Source organism: Falco punctatus, assembly GCF_963210335.1.
Source record: "Falco punctatus genome assembly, chromosome: 5".
NCBI classification, from domain to species: Eukaryota; Metazoa; Chordata; class Aves; order Falconiformes; family Falconidae; genus Falco; species Falco punctatus.
This window is the reverse complement of record NC_137584.1, coordinates 30,500,247-30,526,932: the sequence shown is the minus strand read 5'-3', so window position 1 is coordinate 30,526,932 and position 26,686 is coordinate 30,500,247. Positions and strand designations below refer to the sequence as shown.

Genomic DNA, 26,686 nt, shown 5'->3' with positions numbered 1-26,686 from the left:
CCACCCAAACAGAACAGAAGCCGTTCACATAAGTTTTAGTGGGGGAGAGGGAAATCCTCAGCACTCCCCCCCCCCCCCTTCTATGACTGATTACAATGATTACAATCTGTTTTTTTCTATAAAGCACATTTATTGTGGGAGTTTGATTTGAAAGAATTTCAAGTAATTTAAACTTTGGCTGCAGGCACACAGATCATTTAAAAACTGATATCCAAGTGTTTCTACATGTTAATAACATTTCTGGTTGGTGCTATATTTAACGGTTTTAATTCTCAACCTACCAACTGAAATATTCAACACATGCCAGGAATCACCTAGGATGAAATCATGTAGCACAAAGTTAGCCAGCCTGACAGTAATCCCTATGCTAGCAGTTTTGGTGTAACACTTATTTTGAAGTGGAGAGGTTTGGGGTTGTGGCGTTTCTTTAGGGGTGATCATCAGCTACCTACAGCTTTTTCAAACCACAGAACTGCTGGAAATAGACTGCATTCTGGTTCAAATCAAAGGCCAGTTGAAATGGTCTTTTCTTAATGGACAAGGATTCATCTATCCTGCCTCAATGTTCACAAAGCACCTTATTACTCCACATGTTCTTCTGCATGATCTCACTACCTGCATCTATTAATTGTTATCCAAGATGAATGACAGAAACAGAATCTGACCCTAAAAAAAAAAAAAAAGGTAAATGAGGAGGTGCTATTTCTGATCTATCCTTTCTGGAATTGAGGTGCAAATGCAAGATGCACGTTTCTTCAGGACTTTGGAAAGTGCAAGTTCCAGGTTGCTCCATTTTGATATCTCCCCTCACCAGCCAAAGAGCCTCCCATCATCAAAGACATACTTCTCACAGCATTTCAATACCCTCCTTGAAAAGGGTAAATGGGCTTGATAAGTGGTAGGGACAAGCCGAAAGAAAACAAACAAAATAAAAGCCAGTTTCATTCATAGCAAATGGTAAAATTTTTGATGAAAAGGCTTACAGTGTAACCTTGTAAATGTAAGTGCCAAGCTTTCTCAGCTCACAGTCTGGCAAGAGCTTGTTAGCAGCACAAAACATACCAGCTAAATGATTCTAATGGAGCAAACTCCTGCAGCACCTCAGACGTTCAGCAAGAACATTGTTCACCACTGAATTTTAGTTAAATATGCACAATTTTATTTATTGAAGAGATTAGGACAAAAACATTAAACCAAATACATGACAAAGCACCAGAGGCAGTAAAACCCCACCATGCACATCACCAATCTTTCCTCCTATAAGGTATTTATAAAATAAAAAAAAAGTCCTTCTTGACACAGCACCATCTTCAGAGTGTAAAAACATTGCTCCTTTATATTCTTAGTTACCAAAATAGAACCAAGGCAGGTCAGCTGCAGCTAGCTTTGTCTCTTGATAAAGAACTGTGAAACATCCTCTTGAGAGTGGGACCATAACCTTCCTGCAAGGCAGGCAAATAGCATCCATACGTCAAATGCCAAGTAGCTGTACGCACATGCCACATACTATAATTAAGCACAAATTCAAGTAACATTTACATACTACAGAGTCCACATGTACCTACCCAAAAAACATGACCACTTCACAAAACATATACAGGCAGTAATATCAGAACAACTGAGGTACTGGAAACACAAATATTTATGCCAAGAGATTTCAATATCATACAGCAATATAAAAGCAGTAATAAAAACATTTGCCAGTCTAAATCAAATAAAGCTATCTAGAAAAAGAAGCTAAATAAAAAGTTATTTAGGGACAGAAATACCTGAACAGAAAAGAAGTGTGTTAACTACAGCATGTAACATGTCATCCCAAGTCAACCCGTAATTGAAGTACTGGCTTAATACATCACTACTGTGACATTTTCTTCAATAAATAGAATAAGTCTTGACAATACAAAAGGTGCATATTACTGTGTATGTTTCAAGAGGAATATCTGTAATATAAATGTTCAGCTTATTAATACCCTCTTATTTCTTATTCTGGACATAAACAAAAATCAAACCCAAACAATTCTTTTCCCAAGTTGAGAGGAATTTAAAGAAAAAAAAAAACCACAATACTCTTCTTCAATAATAAAGAGCCCTCTATTTACATGTGGGCCAGTCAGTTTAAGAAGAGATCGGTTCTCAGATAAAGACATGATTAAGGGCTTTCTGCCCTCTCTAGTCATATACGTGCAGCATGGCAGATATGGAAGCCAGTTATCTCATATCTTAAAAAAAAAAAATTATACAGTTTTCTTCTCCCCCCAACCCCCCCATTATAGCAGTAATGCATCTGGAAGTTCGAGTTATAATAGCTTCCTGCAACAAACCATTTGACACAAAACAGAACAGCTTGTTAAATGACAGTTACTTCCCCTTAAGGGAACAAAGCATTAAAATGTCATTTCCTGACAAGAATATTAAGTAGTTTATTTAGAAGAAATGAGTTGAAAATAGCTATCAAGAGACATGAACTGAAATTTTGTTTGTTTTTAGCACCCACTTTTCATGTCTGTCTTTGTGCACCTAATTTTTTTCTTAAATTAATCCCATTAATTATTAGACATCCGATTAAAAAAAAATGTTAGCCAATTGTACTTTCCCTGAATAATGGCTGAAGTTAAATATCTAACAGTGCGATGCCAAGATGTGAGCTGAGGCAAAAAAGTTTTTATTTGTTGTGAGTTACCACTATTTTTAATGGAACAGAAACAGGAGTGATACAGCTGCACCAGAATTGGCATGTGCAGTCTCCTTGGCTCCAAAAAGGTGAGAAGCTACAATTGCTCCATGCTGCCTTTTCTCCTCCAAATCAATCTAACCTGATAGCAAGCTCCCCCCGCCCCCCACCCCCACCCCCAGTCTGTCCCCATGCTACATTTGTTATATTAGCTCCTTGTGGAGGTTCCTTCTCAATCCAAGGACCTCTGAGTGTCTTTTGCTACCAAGCTAGGCTGATGCAGGATGTGATTTAACACGGTCAGGAAGGGCTCCTTCATGCGTCCATCTCCAGGTTGTGTACCTTCTGAACACCAGTCTGTGTGCTCAGTTAAAGAATGGGTCCAAGTCTTCTTCCATGTTGACATCAGGCACCAGCTGATCTGATACTTCCTTAGCACCATATCCTGAATTCGATACATTAAAATCTGTAGAAAACCATGGATGGTCCAGAATTTCCTGTGAAGTCAGCCTTTCCGATGGCTCCCGACGCAGTATGCTACGTATGAGGCATTTTGCCTTGGGGGATAGAGTTTCTGGAATGTTAAACTGCCCACGACGGATCTTGCTGAAGAGGGAACTAGGCTCAATGTCATGGAAAGGATAGCGTCCAACTAGCATGGTATAAAGCATGACGCCTAGACTCCACACGTCCGCTGCTTTGCCAGAGTAGCTGCCATTTGTGTTCAAGATCTCTGGACTCACATAGGCTGGGCATCCATGCTTATCAGAAAGAGAGTCATCATTTCCTCTTAAAATATAAGCATCTTCTAGGCTTTCCAATTTCACTCTAGTCCTGTGGGCAAAAAAACCAAAACCATCAAGGTAAGCAAACATCAAAACACAAATTCCTGTCTGTTACAATTACATGGTTGTAACAGTAATACTCTACAAAATTCAACAACCACAGAAGTGCATCAGTTTAAACTCCCACTTACAGCACTTGTCACAGATAATTGATACTGTCTCTTCTACGCTGGTTAGAGATATTAGAGGCACATAGGAAACACTGCCCCACGCACAGCTACCAGATTTCAAATACAGTTATGTCCAGTAAACATATATTTCTAAGACCTACTGATAAGTAATTGCCATATTCATGCATTTGGTAAACTTTACATAGACGTGATTTCCAAAAGGAGACATAATTGTCAAGATTTTTCCTGTGTTGGCTGCACTCTAATGTACCTGTGTAGGACTCATGCCCAAACACAAGCCTAGCCCTAACCAGACAAGGCTATTTTGACACCTTCACACCTGTGAGCAGTTGGTTGCACCTGGAATTCCACAAGGTTCAAAAGAAATAAAATGGTCTCTCTGACCAACATTTTTCTTTATCCCAGCATTAAGGAAGAGCAATTTTAACAGATTTCAGTCTTCCTAAATAGACCTTTGGGCAAAGGGAGATCAGATGACTTGAACACCACCAAGATTAACAGCAAGCTTATCTACCCAGCTGAACCAGAGGAACTCCTTATGTTGGAACGAATGGAGAGGCTAGCAAAGGGCTTACAGAAAGATGACAGGGATGCCTTAATCTAGACTGCGAACTCCTTCTGCCTGCAAAGCACTGTGAACTTGTCATTGTGCTGCAAGAGAATTTTCTTCCCTTAGGGATATCACACAGCAGCAGAAAAAACAATGCAGACTTGCTTGTCACAGCACTAGATGGAACATAACCTTTTTTTCCTTTTAATTCTCACTGCTAGCATCTGTAACTATATTTAAAAATCTGACCTTGTTAAAGGCATCCACAAGGATTACCAATTACCCTTTAGACTATTTGCCAGCAACAGTTGGTTTTGAGTGTAGAATCACTACACCACCAACAGCACTTGCCCAGTGCATCTGGATGGAAGAGTAACCTAGCAGTAGTGCAGGCTTTCATTTCACCAACTCGAGATGATAACTCAACTTTAGGTACTACTGTCCTCGTCCCTCAACCTCACTGGTCTGTATGCTCACTCTTAGCCCTGTGTCATGGCCATGTTCCCATACCACAGACATTCACAGGCAGGGACTGAACATCACCCCAAAAAGCAGAACTCGCGTCTCTCGACTAAAGCACATCATTTTACAGGCATTTAAACAGACAAGGAGAGCCCTGTTTGTTAAATGTTTACTGAAGACAACATTGCTCGAGCTTGAGTTGCAAAAGACAGCTGGGCCAGCTTTGGCTGAGACGTGGTTCCAGGCAGCTCAGCACTATCTTCTTTGAACCAACAGAAGAGCATTTTACTCTGTGGAGTACTCCAGAGGCAACTGTGCCATAAACTCTCATAATGACACTTGGACCTTTTCAACAGCTAGAGACGTTTACTAGCAGAGGTGAAAGCCCCTTTGGCAACGTGCCTCGAATCAGGAAGTCATAAATACAGAATTCAGAATACCTGGCTCCCAAGCACAGTGTGTCAAGGCAGCTCCTTCTCTCCTTAAAAAGGGCAGTGTTTTCTCCTCCAGCGCTGATGCTGTGGGGGTTTGCGCAACACACCTGCTTCCTGATTAATTACCCATTGCCAGCCTAACAGCACCTCTCCTGGTGATGGACAACCCCCTCATTAGCACTCAAACAATATTTTACAGCAGCAATACCTCACAAAGGAAGCTGGCTGCATGGAGAAACTTAACTACAATTATCAAGACCACAGCAATTTCCCTCTGTACACAGCTCAGAGGGTTCAAAACAGCACAGTGACTAGAGAACAGTCCTTCCACGATGAACAGCTTCAACATGTTCCTGCACCTGCACAGCATAGGAAAAGCAGCGAGGAGGAGAAACGTGCACGGGGAAAAAAAAAAAGAACACCACCATAACAAAAAAACCCATAAAAACAACAAACAACAAAAACCGAACATCAAGGAGGGCAGAGAACAGAAGAACAGAGAGGAGGAAATCAAAAGGAAGGCAGGGACATGAGTTGTGGTTCCATATGCAGTGCCCACCTCAGTTTTTCCATAGAAAAGGATGTGTAGCAATAAACCGGTGAGGCCAGCTACTCACACATGCATTAAGTCACTGAACTGCCAGACAGGAAAGCATCGACTCACTCCTGCTAACTAACAGAAGCAGAACACACACACAGGGAGTGGGGCAGAGCATGCTATTTATAAACAACTTACAGGAGTGAGTTCACCCACACACACACTCTTCTGCCATCTCAGTGTCAACAGCACAGGGAAACTGTTTACTCTCCCATCCTATTTTACATTTCCAAGAGTTGCCCAAAAATTTAGAGAAATGGTTCAATAAGAAGCTTTTATATTACAGAAAATTATCGGAATTTATTAATCTCTTATTTTCTACAATGGATGTGGTACAAAACCGCATAGACCAGACTGCAAGGTGTGTAAAAACATTCATCCTTTTCTACAAGAGGAGAAACCATTTACTGACAATAAATCAGAAGCAGCATGCAAAAGCCTTATCCCTGTCCTGCTTTTCTTGCAAGGTGCTGCAGCCCTCTGTGCATGCTACAGCGGGTTTTGTTTAAGCAAGCAAATGGAACAACAGCTGGCCCTTATCTGCCTGCTCCTCCATAAGCTGTGGCCAAATGAAGCAAACACTCAAACCAGGTTTTTCACCCTCCTGAGTTGACAGGCTTTGAGGAAGCAAAAGGTCCCAAATTAAACAAAAACACAACCTTCAGTCTTCCTGCTCCCTCTTCACCAGTCCTCAAACCCCCAACCAGTAACATCCTTGTGTGTAAAGTGCAAGTGGTGAAATGGCTCCTCTGTGAAATGGCTCCTCTGCAACGAGGCGGTGCTCACACCGCTCCGTGCAGGTACACATTTCCCTTGCAAACTACAGGAGCTGTATCTCTTGAGCACATACGGCCAGGTACAAGGCCTTGGTGTACTTTCTCCCCCTTCCAATTATCACCATAAGCAACTTGGGTGTCCCCATTTCCACCTGTAAGGCTGGGTGTCTTTGCAGAAAGTGACAATGAGGGGTTTCCATCCTTACAGCACAGGGAGCACAGGAAGCTCGGCACGGCAGCTCACCCGCTTGGCACAGCCTGTGCACGGAAGCACTCACAAGCTTTTGCTGCCAAAGACCCTGGCTCGGCTCTGGCAGCACCCCTTGCCACGAGCTAGCATCCAGGCTGGGGAGACGCACTCCAGTCTGTTTTCACCAGTGACGGATGGATGACTTCAGTACCTCAACCGTGCATACAGAACAGCCTGTAATTGTACCACAATTGGGTAATACACAGGTGTAAACAGCAAGTATCGCTCCACTTTTCACAGTCATTTCACGTTTTTTCAGGCAATCAAAAAGAAGCAGCCTGGCTTAGGAACTGCTGCTTCCCAGTGCACAGCACCCCGTCTCTGTGCAATCCCGTTCTGGCTGGCCTTCCTTTCCTCCACATTTCAAGCATCACCTAAAAGAGCTCTTGTTTTCTGCAAGGCAGAGATTTTTTTTTTTTTTTTTTTTTGGGGGGGGGGCGGGGCATGGGGCAGTGGTGGTGGAGTGGAACAGGAAAGAGGGGAGTCTAAATACACAGAAATGCAGAGAAGTGCTGGATGAGAAGCAATCTCTCTCTCCCCCACACGCTCTCTCAGAGGAAGCACTGAAATCAAATACCCAGGAAAAAGAATAGAAGCCAACAACAACAAACAGACCCTCAAAATTGCAAGTACTTTCTGAGAATACAGAGCCTCCACAGCAAAGGGTGGGGGGTGCATCCAGTTGCAGAGTAACTGGACAACCCTAAATTTGACACTTGGCAGGCAAGGGACAGAAGCAAAATCAAACACTGAGATGTGAAATCACAATCAACTTTGAAGGGCCTCCCATCACAGAGCAGAAAAAGGACAAACAAAAACAATTTTTTTTTTAAAGTCACATTTCTAAAAAAATCTCATTCTCTAAATAATTCCCATCAGTCAACTGAAAGACCCCCACAAGAGAAAAAAAGTTCTCCAAAAGCATCAGCATTCGAGTTCAACCATTCAAATGGTTGCAACAAAATTAATCCCTAAAGTTCAAATGTAAGCCACTGCCAAAGCCGGATGAGAATCACTTTGTACACATACTGTAGGGCAACAAAGACTTTTGTCAAGGCTTACGTAATTACAGTACATAATTTCAAGTTTTAATGCAGACCCTGAATAAGCACTTGGAAAAAGAGCATTATGCATCTATCAGATCATTGATAAAACACTGTGTTAGTCTAATGCATTAAAAAAAAATACAACCCTGAATCATGGCTATATAAAAAGGGGAAGCTATTCTGCCTGTGAATGCTTTCCCATTACTGGTGAATGAAACCACAGAAGTGCAATCAGAGGGCAGCAGCAGCACTCGGACGGGAAACGCGTCTTTGTCCCCATAGAAACCGTCAGGGAAACCCATGAAAAACAATACCACTCTGAATTTCTTATCAATATGCCATTCATTACTTGACTGCATTCAGACTTTGCTCTTCAGTAATGTAACAAAACCTAATCAATTAAACGTCTTCCAGAAGATTCTTCAATGCAACCTCCGGAGTTAGCACTCTGGCAGACGGCTTTGTTGTACATCCTCCACTTTTTCCAGTGATTCGCATTATTCCTCCATGCAGAGCTTAGGGGCTACTGCTGCCCTGCCTTTTGACACTGAAGCCAGGGCTATAAGAACCTGGCATTCACACTCGCTCTTCAAAAGCAAACATAATTTCCATACCAAAGTCAGTGGAATTATTCAGAGGGCTCTAAGCTCATAAGGCAGGAGGAAAAAAAATCTGGAACATTTAAAGCAGAAATACTGACTGAAAGTCTGAGTGTTTTAGAGGAAAATATCTCCACTGCAGTGAATAAACAGTCAGTAGTAAAGGAACCCAGGCCTGACTCAATGAAGGCAGTTGCTTCTAGTCTGTCCCCAATGCCATCTGTATGGGAAATAACACCTGAGCCACAGCTCAGCCACCGTTACCATTTTGGAAACACTAACTGCAGACCAGACCCACAATTTTAATACAGCATCACCCCCCAGATGACAGCCAGATCAGTTGCTTTGGGAGAAGATGGAAGGAGCCATCCTGCTCTGGACACTCCAGGTACACCATGCACTTGCAGTTCAGGCTTGGTCAAAGTCAAATGGTCCAGATTTACAGATTCTATACAGCAGCCTCATGCCTCCAGAGATCAGAAAAGAACCATCATCACCATCTGAATTGCCATTTTATTAAAATGACTGCAGGTAAACATAAACCAGCAACATCTAAAGAGAAGCAGTGCCTCACAATATTCCCCCCTACACATAAAAATGAAGGCACCCAAGCAATGCTATCTCATAATTCAACATTACTCTGACGGAGGCCAGGAAAGCCTTTCCCTAGGTAGAAGCACTCAAGCCATCAACTACCCAGTAGATCAAGGATTGCTCCTATGTGGCCAATAATTTACAGGTCGTTTAATCAAGGTCAGTTGCTAGAACCCATCATAAAGACAAGACGAGCATGAACACAATGATGCCATTAAAGTCACAAGGGGGGGGGGGGGGGGATTAAAAGGGAAGCTTCACACTGGAAACAGTTATCTTTTGCTAATTGATTGTTTTAACTAAGGGAAATCTCTCCTAAATAATGCAGAAGTAGGCTGCCCTCATGAAGACAGCAAGATGGTGAAGGCAGCTAACGAAACCCCCTGCAGATGATTTGCAGCTTGGTGCAAAGACTTGTTCTGAACTCAGAACTACCCGATCTCCTCTGGGGGCGGTGAGGCACACGGGATCAGAGGGGAAATGTTATGCCATTAATTTAAACTCTGCTCCTTTCATCCCTTCCAGTGCGTAACAGCACACAGCCTGGGATTTCACCATACAACATCCTATACAACTTCAGATGAAAAAAACCAACCACCCAAACCCTACACAAAGGCTGTCAGACAAACAGTCTCTTGCATAATGAAACAGGCTCAAGGATACATTTCGAAAGACAAGGGGGACTTGCAGGCAGCACAGGTTTACAGGATGAACCTTGTTCCTAAGGGAAGATTCCCTCACTGGTACTTCCGCAGAACGAGGAAGCTTCTAAAAATTACACATCCCCCACCCTTCCTCCAAAGGGATGCTACCAGCACACTCAGCCCTGCCCTGCACCCCCTTCCTGATGTGCAGGACCCAGCAACTTTGGCCTTTTAACTTGTTTCAAGCTGGCTTTTTTCCCCCTCAGAATTCCACTTATAAAATGCTCTGAGACCACCCCCTTGCACACCTCCACGAAGGGCTGGGGCCTCAAAGACCTCAGCTTTACAACACTCAAATACTACTGCTGGGAACAGCCTGTCCTGTATGCCATAAGGACATGCATAGTTTCTGCCATGCCCTTATTGCCTAAGGAGACAACACGTTCCCCAAGAAGTAGGTAGGTAGGTAGGTAGCAATGTGTGTGTTTGGATGCAGGCTCTGAAATCCGATGCAGACCCTGCTGCGGAGGGGCTCAGTTACAATACTGCAAGGTGTTGATAAGCATCTGGCTCAGGGCAGCTTCTTCACCTGCTTTTATCTTTTCAGATTGCACCAAAGGTCAGTTTCAAAAGGCTCTGCTGTCAACTGTATGCTGTGTTCACCATCTTTTCTAGGTCTTTTCATATGATGTGTTGGGAAACTCCACAGGGAGACCAAAATTTTATTTTGTTAACGCAATGGCATGTTGTGAAAAAAGCCCTATGATTTCTGAGGCTGCAGTAGGTGTGCTCAGCACCTCCAAGACAAAGTAGTGCCGTTATTTCACAACCCCGCTGGAAATCTTTTGCTTAGATGTCTGTAAACCAAACAATATACATCTACCAAAAAGCAGGTTCTTAAGACTGAATATGCCCCACGTTGGCTCCTGTTTACAATCTCCACCTTTCCTCTCCCTCCCAAACTTGAAGTAATCTTGTGGTGTAATAACAAGGACAATTAGAAGAAAAGGCAGCAGAATTTCACCATGACAGTCTACTGCAGCCACTGCTAGCTGGGCTCCCCACCACCCCTCTTCATCCCCAGCACAGACATCCACAGATGTCCTTAGTCTCTGCTCAAAATTCAACATGAAGTATTGATGGATGGAGGTTTCCATGTCTTCAAAATGACCAGCTGTTGAACTCTTAATGCAAGATGTCTCAAGAGACATCTACTTCCAGGGACCACAAAGCACCTATCATTGGAGAGATTCATCTCATGACAGGCACCCATATCTGGCATTATAGCCAACATGTAACACAGCATTCAGCCAGACGGACCTCTCAGGAAGTCAGACAGTGTGGCTGGGGACGCCAGGCAGGACATGGTGACAACCTGTAGCAGTACAGCCCAGCCTAAAGGCAGGCAGGCCCCCAAGCAGAGCTCCCTTCCTGCTCCAAGCATGGCATGGGGCTGCACCTCAACACCGCCCTTCAGCAGAGCTAGCACATGAGGCTGCAAAGGGGCAAAGACTGAAGAAGATACAGGTCCCACTATGAGCCAAATACCAAACGACAGCACAGTCCAAGGGTAAAACCTCCTGCAAACTCCAGAGTTGGGTACTGAAGCAAAGGCTCTCACCACTCATGGTCTCACTGAAGGGCCTTGAGATGACTCAAGGTCTGCTGGAACTCTTATTTCTCATCCTTGGCTTTTGCTTTCATTTATGACCTTAGGCATAGCTCTTAATCTATCTATATCCTCGGGAGAAGATTTAAGCACTTCACAGGGCTTGTATGATGTTCAACATCCACAGATAGCCTTCTGTGCCCCACAGGGAAGGATACCACATACCCAACAAATCCAAAGCTCATTGCTCCCAGGAACACCAGGAGAACACAGAAGCTCAGTAACCAAACCACACGAAGGCAAAAGGGAGCATGAACTCTTCTGTGGAAAACAATTGTGCAACTACTTAATCTTCCATCCCGAGTTTGACAGCAGAGACTTGCTGCTTGTGAAGAAATTTGCCTTCCTCCCCATATTCTAGGAATAGTAATTTCTGGGTTGGAATCTGACCTATAATTCTCCACTGCTGAAGAATTTATGCTCTTTGGTCCTGTGGCCCCATTGAGAGTAATGTGAAGAGCTTAAATGACAAAACAGATCAAGACTGGTTTTATTTCTAAATTTTCTGGTATTTAAAGAGCACTCCTATTTTGTTTGATTTTCTTCCACTTTAGGGCTCTCTTTCTAGGACTTAAGGAAAGCGTTAACTTACCTGTTCTTTATGGAACTGTAAGTAAAACAGCAAGTTCTAATACCATGGGAGAAAAGTGGCTGACTGCATTACAATTTGACAAATACCGGGGAAGAAGAAATTTACTACTGTAAGAAAATGAAAGGTCTACCTGGAGAAAGATTGGTATATGCATTTTGTATTTTTTTTGTGGGATCAGGTTTGTATCACTAGGATTGCAAACAACTAACTAGGTCACTTTAAAGCATCATCCACTCAAAGCTGATAAATTCCAGGGGGGGTGAGGGGGAAGCAAAAAACATTCTAAGAACACCAAATAAATATGTTATGCTAACACAGGCTTCCTAAATTAGTGCATTGTACTGGCTGAATTCCCCTGGTGCAGAGCAAAAAGTGTCAAATTCTATTTATTTTTATTGAATCCCACCTGCCTCATATTTACTCAAAGAATACAGGAAAATTACAATATCTAAATACTAAAATTATCTTAATTTTCCCTTCAACAAGTATGATGCATGTACAAGGTCTTTAAGCTTCAAATATTACGACAGCTAATATTTTAATATAATTAAAGGCTTAAAAATGCACTAAAGAAATTAATAATTCCCTGACAGCAGAAATATTCTTGTAATATGAAAAGCATTGGAACAACCAACACAGAAATGCTTGATTTAATTCTGAGATCTTTGAGGTGGCTCTTTCTCAAAGCATGTGCTCTGTATCAGACTGATGAACTGCTTTATCAGTTATATACTGTGTATAGTACTATTTTTAGCACAGCCCAAAAAGCCCTACCTGTTCTGCAACATCATTATGGGACACCAGCTAGAAGAAGGGCACAGTTGCTCTGCCCAATGGCCTACTACAAGGACAGGCTGTACAAGAAAAACTGTAAATACCATGCCATGAACACAGCAAAAACAATCAAAAGCAAGAGCCCCACAACATCAACATTGACCTGGCTTAATATCCGGGACAAGAAAAAGTTACCAACATGGGTGGAAGCAGAAAATATAAAAAAAAACCATGGGTTTTGTCTTAACTCCACTGTATTGGATTAAACTTTCATTTAGAAGTGTAAGGGCCCCATACTTGAAGTATTCAAGAATCTTATAGGTACATTAGAAAGTTCGGTGAGACTTCCAGTGCTCTGAAAGTCACTATCCCCATTTAATAGATGCACTACTGTTGCTAACCCAGTGTTACAAAACATTTCCAGCTATGCTGTAATGTCTCAGAAGTTCTGCTTCAAAATCAGATGCAGGTTTAAGGAGTTTAACTCTCATTTCAATACTACAAGACTGGGTATTTCATCTATTACAAATGGAACCACAGACACACCTCGCCCCAAAAACCACAACCCCCTCAGCCTTCTTTTATACAAATGTGCTTCATGGAATGCAATTTACCACATCTTCAAAATGCCTGCAGTTCAGGATTAAAACTAGCTATAGATAAAGTGCCTTGACACAGACAAATTGTTTTTGTTTCCACACTGGAATTCTTGATTTCACTTCAAGTGCTGATGTATTTACACACACGCAGGAGTAAGATGTAACACACCATCAAAGTCAACCTTTGAGTTAGCTCATCAAGAAAACATCACTAGCAAGACTAGGACCCCTACAAAATGCTCAGCACTACCAGCCTCCAACATTACTTTTTTCCACCTTTCTACCTTCTGGTTCATTACAGACATCCCAAAGATTGGGGGGTGGGGGGGGTTGGTTGTTGTTTTTGGGTTTTCTGGGGTGTTTTTTTTTCAACTTTGTTGCAAAAATGTTGCCATTTGCAACATCCAAATAACATACATTCTTAGCAGTGACATCAGTAGCGGCCAAGAGCACTCATGAGGCTGCTAGAAGAGGTGCCTCAATCTTTGCAAATTCCAGCTGTAATTCAGATAATGGGAACAGGATGGAAAGAGTTTCAGTGCTGTATGCACCCCTCTGCAAAACTCTAGGAGCTCTCATTTCATATTGAACTACCAGGATGTCATTAGGATCAATGGAAGGAGTATATACTAAGAAAAGCTTTAATTGATTTTCTTTTCTAAACAAATGGAACTGTTTTCATAAATCCATCACATTCTCTCTGGCTCCTCCAGTCTGGCAGCTCTCAGCTAAGAGCAAAGAAGTATCTTACTGGGAGGAGAAGGGGGGGGAAAAAGAAGAAAAAAAAAAAAAAAAAAAGGCAAGTTTTCCATTCATGTGTTGCCTACATACTGGATTTCCCATCTTCCACCAAAATAAAAGCTATGAGAGTCTTCAAGAGGATAAAGTTTCAAAGCATTAGGTACTTAAGGTGAACTGCAGAAAAACAGACTTGAAGAAATAGTTAGGAAAAGAACTACTAAGAAAAAGCTCTACTGAAGAACAAGCAACACAGCAGTAGAGTTCACACATATTCCTCAAACCATTATTTTCACCTCTTTTCTTCCTCCTTGGTTCATTACCGGTATCAAAGAACAATAGATGGTGCAGCACCCATTCCCAGGCACTGCTGCTGATGGCCTGTCTGAAAGGCAGGTTGCTCAGCTCGCAGGCATCCTCACGGGGATGCAAGCTTGGAGGGTTGTGCAAGCAACACACAAACACCTCTGTGCACCCAAAAGGACAAGGAAGATTTTTCAGCCTAAATATAGCAGCACATTGAAAGTGATGACTGATTACAGTCTGATGATCAGAGTATGTGAAAAAAGACAGCGCTGTTTGGTTCTGTTTCTACCTCACACTATTCCATCTCTGTTTATTTAGCAGAGAAAGGATTACAGTAACTCCCTGCTTACAAATCAACATTACGTCCAGTAGAAAACCACACTATGATTATCTTAAAAATAACCAGTGTGTCCTATTTGACCTTTAAAGTGAATTATTGTATAATTAGAAGACACTGTTCAAAAGTGAGTAACTGTGTGATTTTGCAGAGGACAGTTACGTTAAAAACATTCATAAAAGCAAACATTGCTATTATAGTACACACCACTCTTCTTGGGTGGCTAAAGGATTTGGCCCTGTGCCTTGTGTTGCATTCAGTTCCTAGTAAGAGGCAGGGTAGGAGTTCAAAAGTATTCAGCACAGGCCCACGTCTGCTCCCACTGCACTGCTCTGAGCTCATGCTGCCTTCACTTGGAGCAGCTTTTCTGAGTCCTGGCCTTCATGCAAAACCACACAAGTTTACATATAACCCCAGGAAAAAAAAAAAAAGTTAAAAATCCATTTAAACATTAGGACATGACCAGACATAACAGAAAACAATCCCTCCCCTCAACTACATTGTAGAAGCTGCTGTCTTATTTGCATCAGAGGTGCTATAAATGGCATTTAATTATTAAACTTGGGAGTAGAAGTTGTGAAAGTGCAGTTTACATCTCTCTTTTGCGTTCCTCTCTGTATGGACATTAAGCTGGTTTCATTTTAGGCTTTTTTATTTGAAGAGGAGGAATGGGTAATTGTATATATCAGGGCTGCAGTATAGAAATAAGGAATAGCTATTTGTAGAGAACTGCCTGAACTGAATTAAGAAGTGCAAATATGTCCCTTATTTTTCAGTTTGTAAAGAGATTTAAAGAAGTTTATTTTGCAAAACTTAGCTTGTAATAACATTTAAGTAGAAAGTATTTAAACAGGATAGATGGTTGTAATTTTTATTTTAAGGCCACAAATTTCTCTTTCCTGACTGAATTGTGGATTAGTTTTTTCTAGTTCTCAGATCACGGACTTACTGAGTCTGTTGAAAACTTATGTGCCTCAGCTGTTGCTTATAACTTCCCCAAACAGCCCCAAATGGAATTGATATGCACTGGTTATTTTTAACAAAGCTCTCCAGAACATGCATTTCACTATGAACAAGCTTTCAGACAATTTGTAGGATTTAACTAAAAGGGAAATACATGTCCCCATCTTCTACCAAGATATGAAGAAGCACAAGGGCAGGCTCTGCCCTCATTTAGTTTCTTTTGTTTGTAATGGTCATCTTCCAGTTTAATGCCTCTGTGAAAGCCTGGCATCAGTCTGGCAGTGTTTATTACTCTGGTGCCTTACATGGAAGTTGCAAGTGAATACATGATGTAACATAATGAAAAGTGGTAACCACAAGGAAAGGCACATGAAGTTTCCACAGATACAACAATATAGCTATAGCTCAGCATCAGAAATAGCACATCAACAATGTATCCAGAGCATACAGCATTCTTTCTCTCCCTGTCTTCCCATACTCTTTCCCCAAATCGTTTCCCGCCCAGATACTGTGAGAAGGATGTGCAGGGAGGAGATATTAAAAAAAAAAAAAACAACAACCACCAACAAAAAACACAACAACAAAAACCTATAGTTCCTCAAGTACCACAACAGCTGTGATACTAAAAACAGGCGCACACATACAGCAAGGCAGTTGTAGTCTTAGTATGATTAGTGACCACATAACAGCCACAGAAGCAGCCTCCAGACTCTTCCAGCACAGAAAACAAGAAGCTGTCTTCAAGGCAGCCCTTCAGAGCACTGATGGCCCTTCCCTCCAACCTATGTCAGCATTAACCACTTGGCTGCTCTTCCTCTTCATGCCTCCTCGCTGGAACGAGTCATTTCTAACCCTCTTTAACATACTGGATCTTTTGCTCCTTTCCTCTTCTAACACCAGCAGCACTTGTGATAGTGGAGCTCCTTACACCAGAGAGTAAGGCAGAGCCATCCTCCAGGAGTCATCCCCTCCTCAGGACTGAGGGTGGTCCTCTAGCTGGAGATGCAGAGGCCAGACACAGATGCAAACAGCGCTCTATACTTACTTTACTCCAAAGCCTAAGCCAGAAGGTAAAATGGCACATCCATCCCATGATCGGGTTGCAGAGGAAAATAAACTGTGACACCTTGAGTACCACAAATGAATGGTGTGGTGACAACAAAGGGCACAGTGCCTGTAACTGAATATCTGACCTCAGGCATCCCCACCTGTAAAGTAAGGGAGACTCTTACCTTTCTTCATCCTTGAAAATAAACTTTCGCAGCTTGAGATCTCGCAGTACCAGTCCACCATCATGGCAGTGTGCAACAGCAGAAGCTATTTGATAGAAGAGTTTGGCTGCCTCCTCTTCTTTAAGCTTTTTGCAGGTTCGAACAAACGAATGCATGTCCCCATAGCTCCTTTCAAAGAACACATACGCTTTTGTCTCCCCAAGAATTATCTCAGTAATTTGGTTGATATTTTTATGTGCAGGCAGACAAAAACATGGTGCTAATAACTCCTGGTAGCAGCCAATATCAAAAACCTGCAGGAACAATGACAGTAAAGCCAGGGTTAGCAACACGAAGGACAGTGAAGTTGCAGTACATCTAATTCTGTTAACAGAACCATCTTTAAGTATAATTTATGCTGTTACTGAAGCTGCACCAATGTAAACAGGAAGTCACAAGCTCAAGGCACTGAGGACAAGACAAAACAGACTATACAGCCCCCGCCGAAGATGCACGTAACCTTGACAGGAAAGGCTAGTCTTTAAAACCTGTAGCAAGAATAAGCTTCATTAGCTAAAAGCTGATCAAATTTAGAATGTAATCTGAATTAACCTGTGAACATCAGTGAGGTATCAGGGCAGTACTCAGAAGGAAACATGTTTATCTTCTATTTTCCATCCAAATAAACTCGGAGAATACAGCCAGTAGCTTTGTATTAAGAGAAGCCGTCACATTTAATCCACCCTGATACACATGCCTCCCTCTCTTGATTTTATTAACCCATTAGGATTTTCAGCTTTAAAGTATCATCTATTGCTATTCATATTTACTTCCTGCCTTTTTTTCATCTCTGACAAACAGCAAAGTCACTTTCACTTTCAAAGTCTCAGTTTTACAGTGGTTGTTTATAAGATCAGAAGGACAACCCGGGAAATAGCCCTGCCTGTTGGAGTGCAGACAAACATCCTTCAAAAGGCAAAGACAAAACCACCCTGAACTCTCTGCCTTTCAATCAAGTGCTCCATTAAAAGCAAAGTGTCCCTTTACTAGTAAATATGTTATCGCTGATCTTATGAATGAACTGTAAGAATTAAAAAGGCTGCTGGGAAACCCAAATATAAAAAGTTACTATAATCTAGTGATGACGAATGAATCAGAATTTGAGTCAATTGAGAAATGCCCACATTACAAGCAAAAAGAAAGACTTCATTGAGAATAACAGAAGTCAGGGTGCTAAAAGAAAATATGAGCAAAGCACAGGTAGGAGTTGTTTTACTTTTAATTATACCTGCTCCAGAGGTATTACAAAGCAAGGGATTAGCATTTCCACCAGCATAAAAACTCAATTAATATGTAACTCACTCTTGGGTGTTTTGTTACTTTGGTAAAAAGAATTTAGGGTAGTCATGTGTCATTCTAACTGAACATAAAAATGAAGTATTGGTATTGGTCTCTAACCAACTGGTTTAAACTGCAGTTGTTTTTCTTCTTTTTGTATTCTAGTATTTGTATTCCAATAGCAGGTATTTGTATCCTCTCCAAAGAGGCAAATCTCCCTGCTTTCTTTGAAGCCTTAAAAAGCTTCAAAACAGTGAGAGAGATAGGGTTGAATCAAAATTGACCTGAGGTTTCAAAACCAGAGTAATTTAACACTTCAGAGTGCAACCCTAACAAATTCCTTCTGCAGAACAGGACCAAAACCCCAAGAAACAGGGACACCCCCTCCTCACACACCTCTTTTTCCCCCCACCCCATACCTGTGCTACTGTGGTCCAGCACAGGCAGAAACAACCTTAAAGGCAGGCTGCCAAACAGATCCAACACATTTTAAGGGGGTTAAATTAGCACCGAGGCAGTGGCCAGGGAAGCAGGACCAGGGTGGGGAGGGGGTGCTGCTAAAATCCCTGGTGTGTAATTCATTCCGGAGCAGAATTCATTGACATTTGGATCTCAAAACTCCTAACTACTACATTGTAAGTGAATGGCTTTTCTACAAAGCAGCTGCTATAAAATAAAATTTAAACAGGAACATTCATGTAGCTCAAATCTTCACATGAAAAAAGCACCTTTCCAGAATTCTCTCCTAACTAGATTATCTTAACATAAATTAGTGACATTTTGTGGTTCTCAGACGATGTTAAATAAGTAGGTTTGGATACACACTAGTACTATGTTTGGATGGGGGGAGATGGGAAGCGCTGTCATACTGCTACAGTCTAGAATACCTTTTATGAAGGGCTTCTTTGTATCCCAGCTTTTAAGATCCCTGGCCTCAATTCAGCAAATGTCCAGCAAGCTGCAGTTTGATTTAGTTCTTGCTGGGAACTGGAAATGAGAAGTTACCATTGTTTGGATGCCACAGAGCCTTGAAGCAAATAACGGCATCTGTACAGTCGGTGGGTGCAGCCAAATGAATCTTGAGAATCATCAGTATGTGTCTGTTATCTAAACCAATGTTTCTGCAAGCAATCTCTAAGCATCTTCAATAAGATACCAGATAGCAGGTCGCTTAGCTGGAAGGCTACTTGACAAATAGTAGTCCTGATACTGCAGGCATTGTAAAGCATGCATTAAATTAAGATGAGTTCAGGACTGACAACTGCGTATTCACAAACTAGCAATTCAGGCTAAGATCATATTTTGGGAGCACGGCTAGAAATAGTGCCTCACACATATGGAAAAACTGATACTTTTCAAATGTCAGGATCAGCTCAAAAACATACAGCTTAAAGGGAAGGGAAAAAAAATATAAACGTCCACTCTTTGTGAGCTGCAGTTATGCTGTTCATACTGTTATCAAAACAGTGCCTTAATCCTGCAAACCAAACAGGAAACAAAGAGCACAGCCTCCGCTTTACCACTTGCTATGCAAGTTCACCTATAATTCCATGCAGAGCAGCAGCTTTGTGGGATCTGTTTATTTCATGAAAAGATGCCAATGTCCTAGAGTGCAGCACTGTACTACTGCACCGAGCAGGGCTTTCATTCTAGAAATGTTCATGTTCTGTTTCAGTTTAGTAACAAAGCATTCAGTTCAGCATGCAGTATTAGTCCTTTGCAAAGTCACGGGCCCTTTTTCCCCCTAAATAATCACACAAAGTCCTAGGTTGCCTTAACATCACATTTTATAACTCAATCAGCAAGCATATTTAAACTGCCCTCTGAACGCCAATCTTTACAGCAAACAGGAGCAATTATTTTCACTTCCCTTGTACAGGCTAGTCCATAACTTCTTATGAATCAAGTATGAGAAAGTATGAAACAGTCAGCAATACCACCATTAATCCCTAGAATATAAATAAGCTACAGTATGTCTATTTCTCCGTTTTGCAGTTAGTTCGACGCTAGGTATTTGCTCCGGGTAGCCAAATGGCACTATCCTGCATGTTGGGAACAATACAAACACTGCAGTGTGTGTTACAAGGTAGCAATTTGCTACGTAGTTGTAAAAACTGCTACTGGGTACTGCCTCAGTGTGCTGGGCGTAAGTCTGGCTCACCACAGGCAATGAGAATCACAATTTAGGAACAAAGGAAAATATTCCCTCAGCCCGAAAAAGAGACAAACGTCCCTCCACAGATGTGCACGCGTGTGGGTTTCTTTTCCCCCCACAGCACACCTTTGAATAGTAGGAGCAAACTGGGAGGAGGCAGGGAAAAGCAGGCAGGCTACAAAGAGTGGGATAGCTATTTTGTCTGCTTCTCTAAAAACCGTAGGTGTGCAGGTTTTATTCTTGCTCAGTTGTGCAATGGGGGAGGATGCTGTTTGCAAACAACCTCCACGGTGAGGGAGCTCAGGCTGATTAATTCGATGTGGATTTTTTCTTTTTTAAAATCACTTTTAGGGCAAAGCTGACGGCAACCTCCCCCCACCCCTCCCCTGCTTCTCCATCCTCTTCTGTACCCCAACTCACAGAACAAGGGGAGTAAAATACCGAGGAAGCCAGCAGGTCCCAACACCTTAAAATTAGCCGGGGATTCCCTACTCCATTTTGAAAAGTGAGAGTAGGGAAGATGAGGCTTTCTCCTTATCTGAACTCACGTTAAGACCTACTTAAAGAACGGCCCTTTCCCGAACAACATCCCTCGGGTAAGAGGCAGAACTGGCTCCGGGCCACCGCTATAACGTGGCCATTGTCTAGAGAGGGAAAAGTTACAGGATGCGCCTTTAATCCCGTCTCCCTCCCTTTTGTATCTCAACTTTAATAATTGATCTACACGGCCGTGCTCGGCCCTCCCGCGAGCCACGGGAAACCGACACGCGACAGGCGGCCAACCCGGGGAAGAACAAGGCGCAGAGGCATTACCTTGCAAACCAGCTCCTCGCCACTGTGCAGATGTACGGCTCGGAAAACGTGGTCTCCCTCGAGAGGCTCCAACAATAAGTATTTCCCGATGCAAGAAACGCAATGCGACAAGTTCGGGGTCTCCGGCGGGCTCGGCGAGCCTAGATTCGGGCTAAAACTCTGGCTTGGCTCGATGGACCGTATGGACGAGAGCTCCTCAAAATCCTGGGTTTTATTCCGCGGTCTCCCATATCGTGCTATCGTGATAGGGGTTGACCTTTGTATGTTCATGAGTATGGAGAAGACCAGCCGAGACGCTGCACCGGAGCCCTGGCGTGGAGCGCGGTCCCTCGCCCGTCCAGCTGCGGCTGCCTTTGTGTGGCGGGGGGGGGCGGGAGCGGGAGCGCGGCGGCGGCGGGCGACCAGCCTCAGCGCCGCGTCCTGGGCACAGGGAGAGAGCGCTCAGCCCGCGGCCCTTTGTTCCCGCCGGCGGCCGGGCGCGGAGCAGCGCGGCGGCGGGGCAGCGGCGCCCGGTGCCGGGGTGGCGCGGGGCAGGGGGCGGCGGCGCGGGGCGGCGCAGCCGGGCCTCGGCGGCCGCCGCTCCCGCGGGGCGCGCAGCGCGGGCGAAAACAAAAGGTTAGGTAACGCGCTGCGCGCAGCGGGGATCGTCCTTTCTCTCTCCTACGGCGAGGCAGAGCCGCGCTGCCGCGGCCGGGCTGTAGATGGCGCGGGAGCCTCGCCGCTGGCGCCCGGGGCGCTCCGAAAATGCCCCGCGAAATAGCGAGGGAGCATTTAACTTAGAGCGGGCAGCGGCCGGGCCGACAAAAGAGCGCCCGGCGCGGCGGGAGGCTCGGCGGCGGCGGGGGGGGGGCCGCGCACCGGCGGCTTCCGCGCAGGCACCGGCGGCGTACCGCTCCGCGCCGGCGAAAAGGAGCGCGCTGTCGCCTCAACAGAACAAAAAGTGCAACCACGGGCAAGGGAAGCGGAACGCTTTCACGTTTCCACGGCACGGCGGGGTTTCTGTCTGGGGGCTCGGCGCCTTCGCGGCGTTTTGATGTAGTTCACGCACAAAGAAAAGAAAAACCAGCACGGCGATAAGGGGGCCGACTTCTTGCTGCAGGGGCTGTAAGGGCAATAAGCGAAAGGCTGGGGGGGAAGGAAGAAATTGGAATCGTTTTTAAAAACAAAAAAAAAATGCAGAGAGAAGATTTTGTTTGAGTCTTTTTGAGGTTGGTTTTTTCCTTTTTTTTTTTTCCTCGGGAGTAGGACAAGGGGAGTGAGAGGGATGGCCGCGCCGCTCCCCTTCAGCAAGGCACCGTCTTTCCCCCGGCGTATTAATAGCTACTTACGTGGCGGGGACGCTGGCTGCCTCCGTGCCTCGCTGCCGGCCGCCGCACGCCCGCACGGTGCCCAGCGCGCAGGCTGACTGCCCCGCCGCCGCCGCCCGCCCCGGCCCGGCCCGGCCCGGCCCCACCGCCCACCGCGCCCCGCCCCGGCCGCCCGCCCCGCCCCGGCCGCCCGCCACCTCCCCCCGCCGCCAGCCGCGCTCGGGGTAAACAAGGTGAGGCGTTCTTCCGCAGCCCTGCCGAGCCGTGCCGAGCCGAGCTGTGCCGGGGGGCTCCGGGGGCAGCCTGGCACCGCTGTACACCACCACGCACCGGTGCGATGCTGGCTGCGGCTCCCCCCGCGCTGCCTGAGCGCCGGCAGGTCCAGCCTCTCGGGGGGATTACCCGTGCGGTTGGGGTCACTAATGTTAATTAATTAATTTTAATATAATAACGAATTAATAAATATTAACAGCCATAACGGTGGGCGCAGGCGGTGGCAGGCTGGCGCCGGGCCGGCTTTTTTTCTCAATGAAGAAATCGTTTTTTTCCGGGCAGCGCGGGTCTCCGCGTACTTACGGGAGCAAGAGCGGCTGCTTCCCGGTGCTGTCGGGTGGGAGGAGTTCTCCCGACTCCAGGCTCGTCTTAATCCATCCCCAAATTAAAATGGGGGGGCAGAGGGAAGACGTAAACCTTTTCGCCCTGCACAGAGAAAGCCATGAATGAGGTCGGTCTGTCCCCGCCCAGCACCACTGCGGTCTGGTAGGTTGTTTTCACCCGCTCCCCTAATGTTTAAATAACAGGAGTTTGGACATATATTGCAAGTTTGATGAGCGGCTCCCTGAACGCCGAATGAGTCTGGCATTTACTCCCTAGTTCTTGTCTGTGTGTTTGTTGTGAATCCCTTTAAAACAACGACAAAAAGAAAACCCACAAAAAAAACCCACCAAAAAACCAAACCCAAAAAACACCAAAACAAAACAGAAAAAAAAAAAAAAAACAGTAAGAGGAGAACAGGGTGGTGGGGAGAGCAGGGCTGTGGCCCCGAGCTGCAGCCTTTTGAGGGTGATGCCATGGTGCCATGGGGCTGGCTGTATTTTGGCTCCCCTTTCCCCACATCAGCACAGGGGAGGGTCAGAAATGGGAGAGGAGTTGTTTTGGTGTAAGGACCTGCAGGCTTGAATGATGCTTGTTTTCAAGGGGTAGGGAGAAATTACCATGCTAATATTCAAATAACCCTGATAGAGAAGTCTGTTCCGCAGGTGTCTGCTTTCAGGTAGAGAGAAGAAATACCTCTAAACAGGGCTCCAGAGAGGCTGTAGGGATTCTTCCATCGGGAGCTAGTCTTGACAGGGGAGTTTTCAGAAATGGCTGTGGTGAGGGGTAGTTCTCCCTCCACGGTACTGCACCTGCCTCATCTCGTTCCCCACACTGGGAGCTGTACATGCCCTGTTATGCAGTTGTAAGATAGGATTCCACTAAGAAAGGATTGCCATGATCTCAAGTTTGGCATGGAGGTGAGCCTTCAGCAACAGAGGGGATTTGACCTGCTGAATGTCCCATGGGTAATGAGGAAAGACACAGAATCAGTGATCTGCAACAACCTGTAGGATGACCTCCAGACCTGGTCTTTGCTATTTGCCATAAAATGAGAAGGTGTTTTCCTTCCATTCCTCACTTATTCCCATCACCTCTGAATACTCTGTAACTTTTCAATACCATTTTTAGAAATGGGATGAGCACTGCCGGATATTGAATCATTGCAAATAAGGACAAGCCATAAAGTTATGCAATACATTCTCCCGTCTCACATCCTGTGATCCAAATCAAACATTCTTTTCTTAGTAGATGGCTTTTTACACAATTTCTCCCTTCCTCTTCCCCTGCATACTCCTTCTGACTATGACAAAGCATGGGAGACATAGGCTCTTGCATCAACCTTTTTTCTCTAAACCAATGTGTTCTCTTTAACTTTCTTAGTAACCCAGCATCAGCTGGAGCCACAGCCCCTAGTAATTCTGGAAAGGCTATCCAGAGCCTTCAAGCCCAACAGGAGAAAGGAGTGAAAGGAGAAAGAGATGAAAAATCTAATTCTAAGCCTCAGGTTAGAAACTCCTGATTTTTAATAGAATCTAAAGAAGTGATTCAGCATAGAATGGGATTTACTTGCCATAAATATTCAAGTTTGGGAAGAAGACTTCTTAAGTTTTGGTTTCTGGATTAATTCTGCCCTAAGAGGCATGGAAGGGTACATGTAGTGGGAATGACACTTTTATCTATCCATGAGATAAATTTTGCTTTTCCAGTATATTTTTAATAATTTTACTTCCCTTTTATATGCCGTATTTCCCCAAACCAACACTTTGTAAACATTGCTTCTGCTCTCAGATATGTCAATGAAAATATTGCCATTTTAGTATGACATTACAGGAATAAACTCTGAATGAGCAAATCTTTATATCCGTCATAGACACAATAGGTGTACATAATCCTGTGCCTGTTTTTATTGACCCAAGTCTCCATTGGTCAGCTGAAATTGTAAAGCAAGTTCAACATATAACACATGAGATGTGAACAGGAATCAGATCCTACAAGTCAGATCAAAGTCTGAAGATCAAGTCGGCAATGAAGTTATTTCTGACTGCTGCCTGCTTTGCATAGTTGTGGTACTTATGTAGGAGGCATTAACAAAATGAGAAAGAGATGCCTGACTTGAAAGACGTTGGCCCAGAATGTGTGAGCTAAAGGGATGCCACTGGCTGATCCAAGCCTAAATGTCATGTTCACAGTATTTGGAGACTCTTGTTTGAAATAAACTGTGTTGGTAGTGCAAATATTGTTTCATTATATTTTCTCATTCAATTGAATGAGATAATGTTTTTGAATATGTAATATAAACCAGTTACTGAATCATTGGTACCAAAGAAATAGCCAGCAGAATGGCATACAACAAAACTATCATCATCTCCCATGACCTTCCTGAAGACACCGATACATGTCAGAATAAAGGTTGCCTTCCTTCCCCCAGCTGAGCTGGGGAGGATTCCTTTTAGGACTGTTCACTGACTGAGTTTTCATCTCTGGACTTCATTGTGCTGATTTACCTTGTCTGGAAACTGTCACTAAGAGAGACAATCCCATTAGAAGTTTCTTTATCTTTTAAACAGACTCTGCAATTATCCACTTTGATTACTGTGTTCATTACTATAGTGCTGAGTTCCCTCTCTGGAATGGCTCTTCCTGCAGGAAATGCAGCGGGGGGTGGGGTAGGGGGGGCAGTTTCCCTGGAGCCTTATTTTCCTTTTTCCTATTCTTCAGTGTCCCAGGAGAGTCTATGAAGGAGGCCTTCTATTTTCATGCTATAGAAAGTACCCACAAAACTCTCCCCTTTTCTGTATCTAGGGTTTATCTGCAAGTAAACAGCAACAATAGGATGCAGAAATTGGAGTTTCCTGTGTCAGAGAGTAAGGAAAAATATAAAGTGAATAGTGTGTTGTAAATCTAACCTTGTGCAAAGAAAAGCATCTTTTCTGTAACTCTGACTTTCGGTATGTTTTATCTTTCAGCTTTTGTGAATATGGACTCTGTGTGGACAGGAGCCAACCCTCCCCTCCAAGCCAATAGCAGTCTTTCTTCTATTGATGTCAATGAGCGTAGATCAGAGCACAAGTCTTGTGAGTGATCAAAGACAGCTCTACATAAGAAAGACTTCCTTTTCCAGGTCAGTCTGCTCTTTGTCCCTTTACAGAAAATATATTATCGGCGTACAAACACAAGCTAGAACAAAAAGGATAATAATTTTTGAAGTAGTAAAATAAAGAACTTAATTTTATTTTTTGCTGATTTACAAAGCGCAGGGCTGAGCCTACTGGGAACATTAAACAACTATTAGGTGTTGAGAGCTGTCATATTGAGACGACAGTCTTGTTCCAGCAAAATTAATCCAAGTAGCTCGCTCAAAATATGCTTGCAAGTACCATTCCACCAGTTGTCAAGGCTGAATTCCCATGACAACTTGGATATGTTTTTCTATTTTTTAATAGTTTTTTTGTAATCATTTACACTAGAACTTTAGTAAGTTAATAAGGAAGGCTAAGCAAAATGATAAATCATGGGATACTAAAGGGACAAGTGTTTTCTCCATACATCAAAAAGGGCAATTCAAAGACATGGAGACACGTCTTTAAAAAGAGATGTGATTTTGGCTTTTGGTCTGTAAGTCCTTTTTTTTATTAACTGAGCTGCTTTCAAGAGGTAACTTGACAGGAAACGTACCCATTTGCATGA

At 43.7% G+C, this 26,686-nt stretch overlaps 1 protein-coding gene and 1 long non-coding RNA gene across 4 annotated transcripts in view; one reads left to right on the top strand and one right to left on the bottom strand.

The window, feature by feature from the left end:
• Positions 1-1,136: 1,136 nt before the first annotated feature.
• On the bottom strand, positions 1,137-22,538 carry TRIB2 (tribbles pseudokinase 2). 3 transcript variants are annotated; one of them, XM_080390652.1, is made up of 4 exons: positions 22,424-22,538; positions 21,096-21,515; positions 16,811-17,103; positions 1,137-3,505 (listed from the first exon to the last, which is right to left on the bottom strand). In XM_080390652.1, the coding sequence occupies exons 2-4, from the start codon at positions 21,363-21,365 to the stop codon at positions 3,037-3,039; spliced, it is 1,032 nt and encodes a 343-aa protein (XP_080246778.1). In that variant the 5' UTR covers positions 21,366-21,515; positions 22,424-22,538; the 3' UTR covers positions 1,137-3,036. The 3 variants fall into 3 exon arrangements, with proteins under 3 accessions (XP_080246778.1, XP_080246779.1, XP_080246780.1); XM_080390653.1 differs by having other exon boundaries at positions 21,096-22,220; positions 22,424-22,501; XM_080390654.1 differs by lacking the exon at positions 21,096-21,515 and having other exon boundaries at positions 22,424-22,517.
• Positions 22,539-22,702: 164 nt separating this feature from the next.
• The window catches only part of LOC308065098, a 56,796-nt gene continuing 52,812 nt past the window's right edge, over positions 22,703-26,686 (top strand). The window contains exon 1 of the long non-coding RNA XR_013928659.1: positions 22,703-26,120. This is a non-coding gene — a long non-coding RNA (uncharacterized lncRNA). The remainder of the gene's footprint in view (positions 26,121-26,686) is intronic.

Excerpts from the sequence above, each read along its gene's own strand:
- TRIB2 (XM_080390652.1), bottom strand. The coding sequence starts at position 21,365 with ATGAACATACAAAGGTCAACCCCTATCACGATAGCACGATATGGGAGA. Across the intron at positions 17,104-21,095 it reads GCGAGGAGCTGGTTTGCAAG|GTTTTTGATATTGGCTGCTA; the intron begins GTAATGCCTCTG and ends TTGTTCCTGCAG. Across the intron at positions 3,506-16,810 it reads ATTTTCAAGGATGAAGAAAG|GACTAGAGTGAAATTGGAAA; the intron begins GTAAGAGTCTCC and ends TTTTGCCCACAG.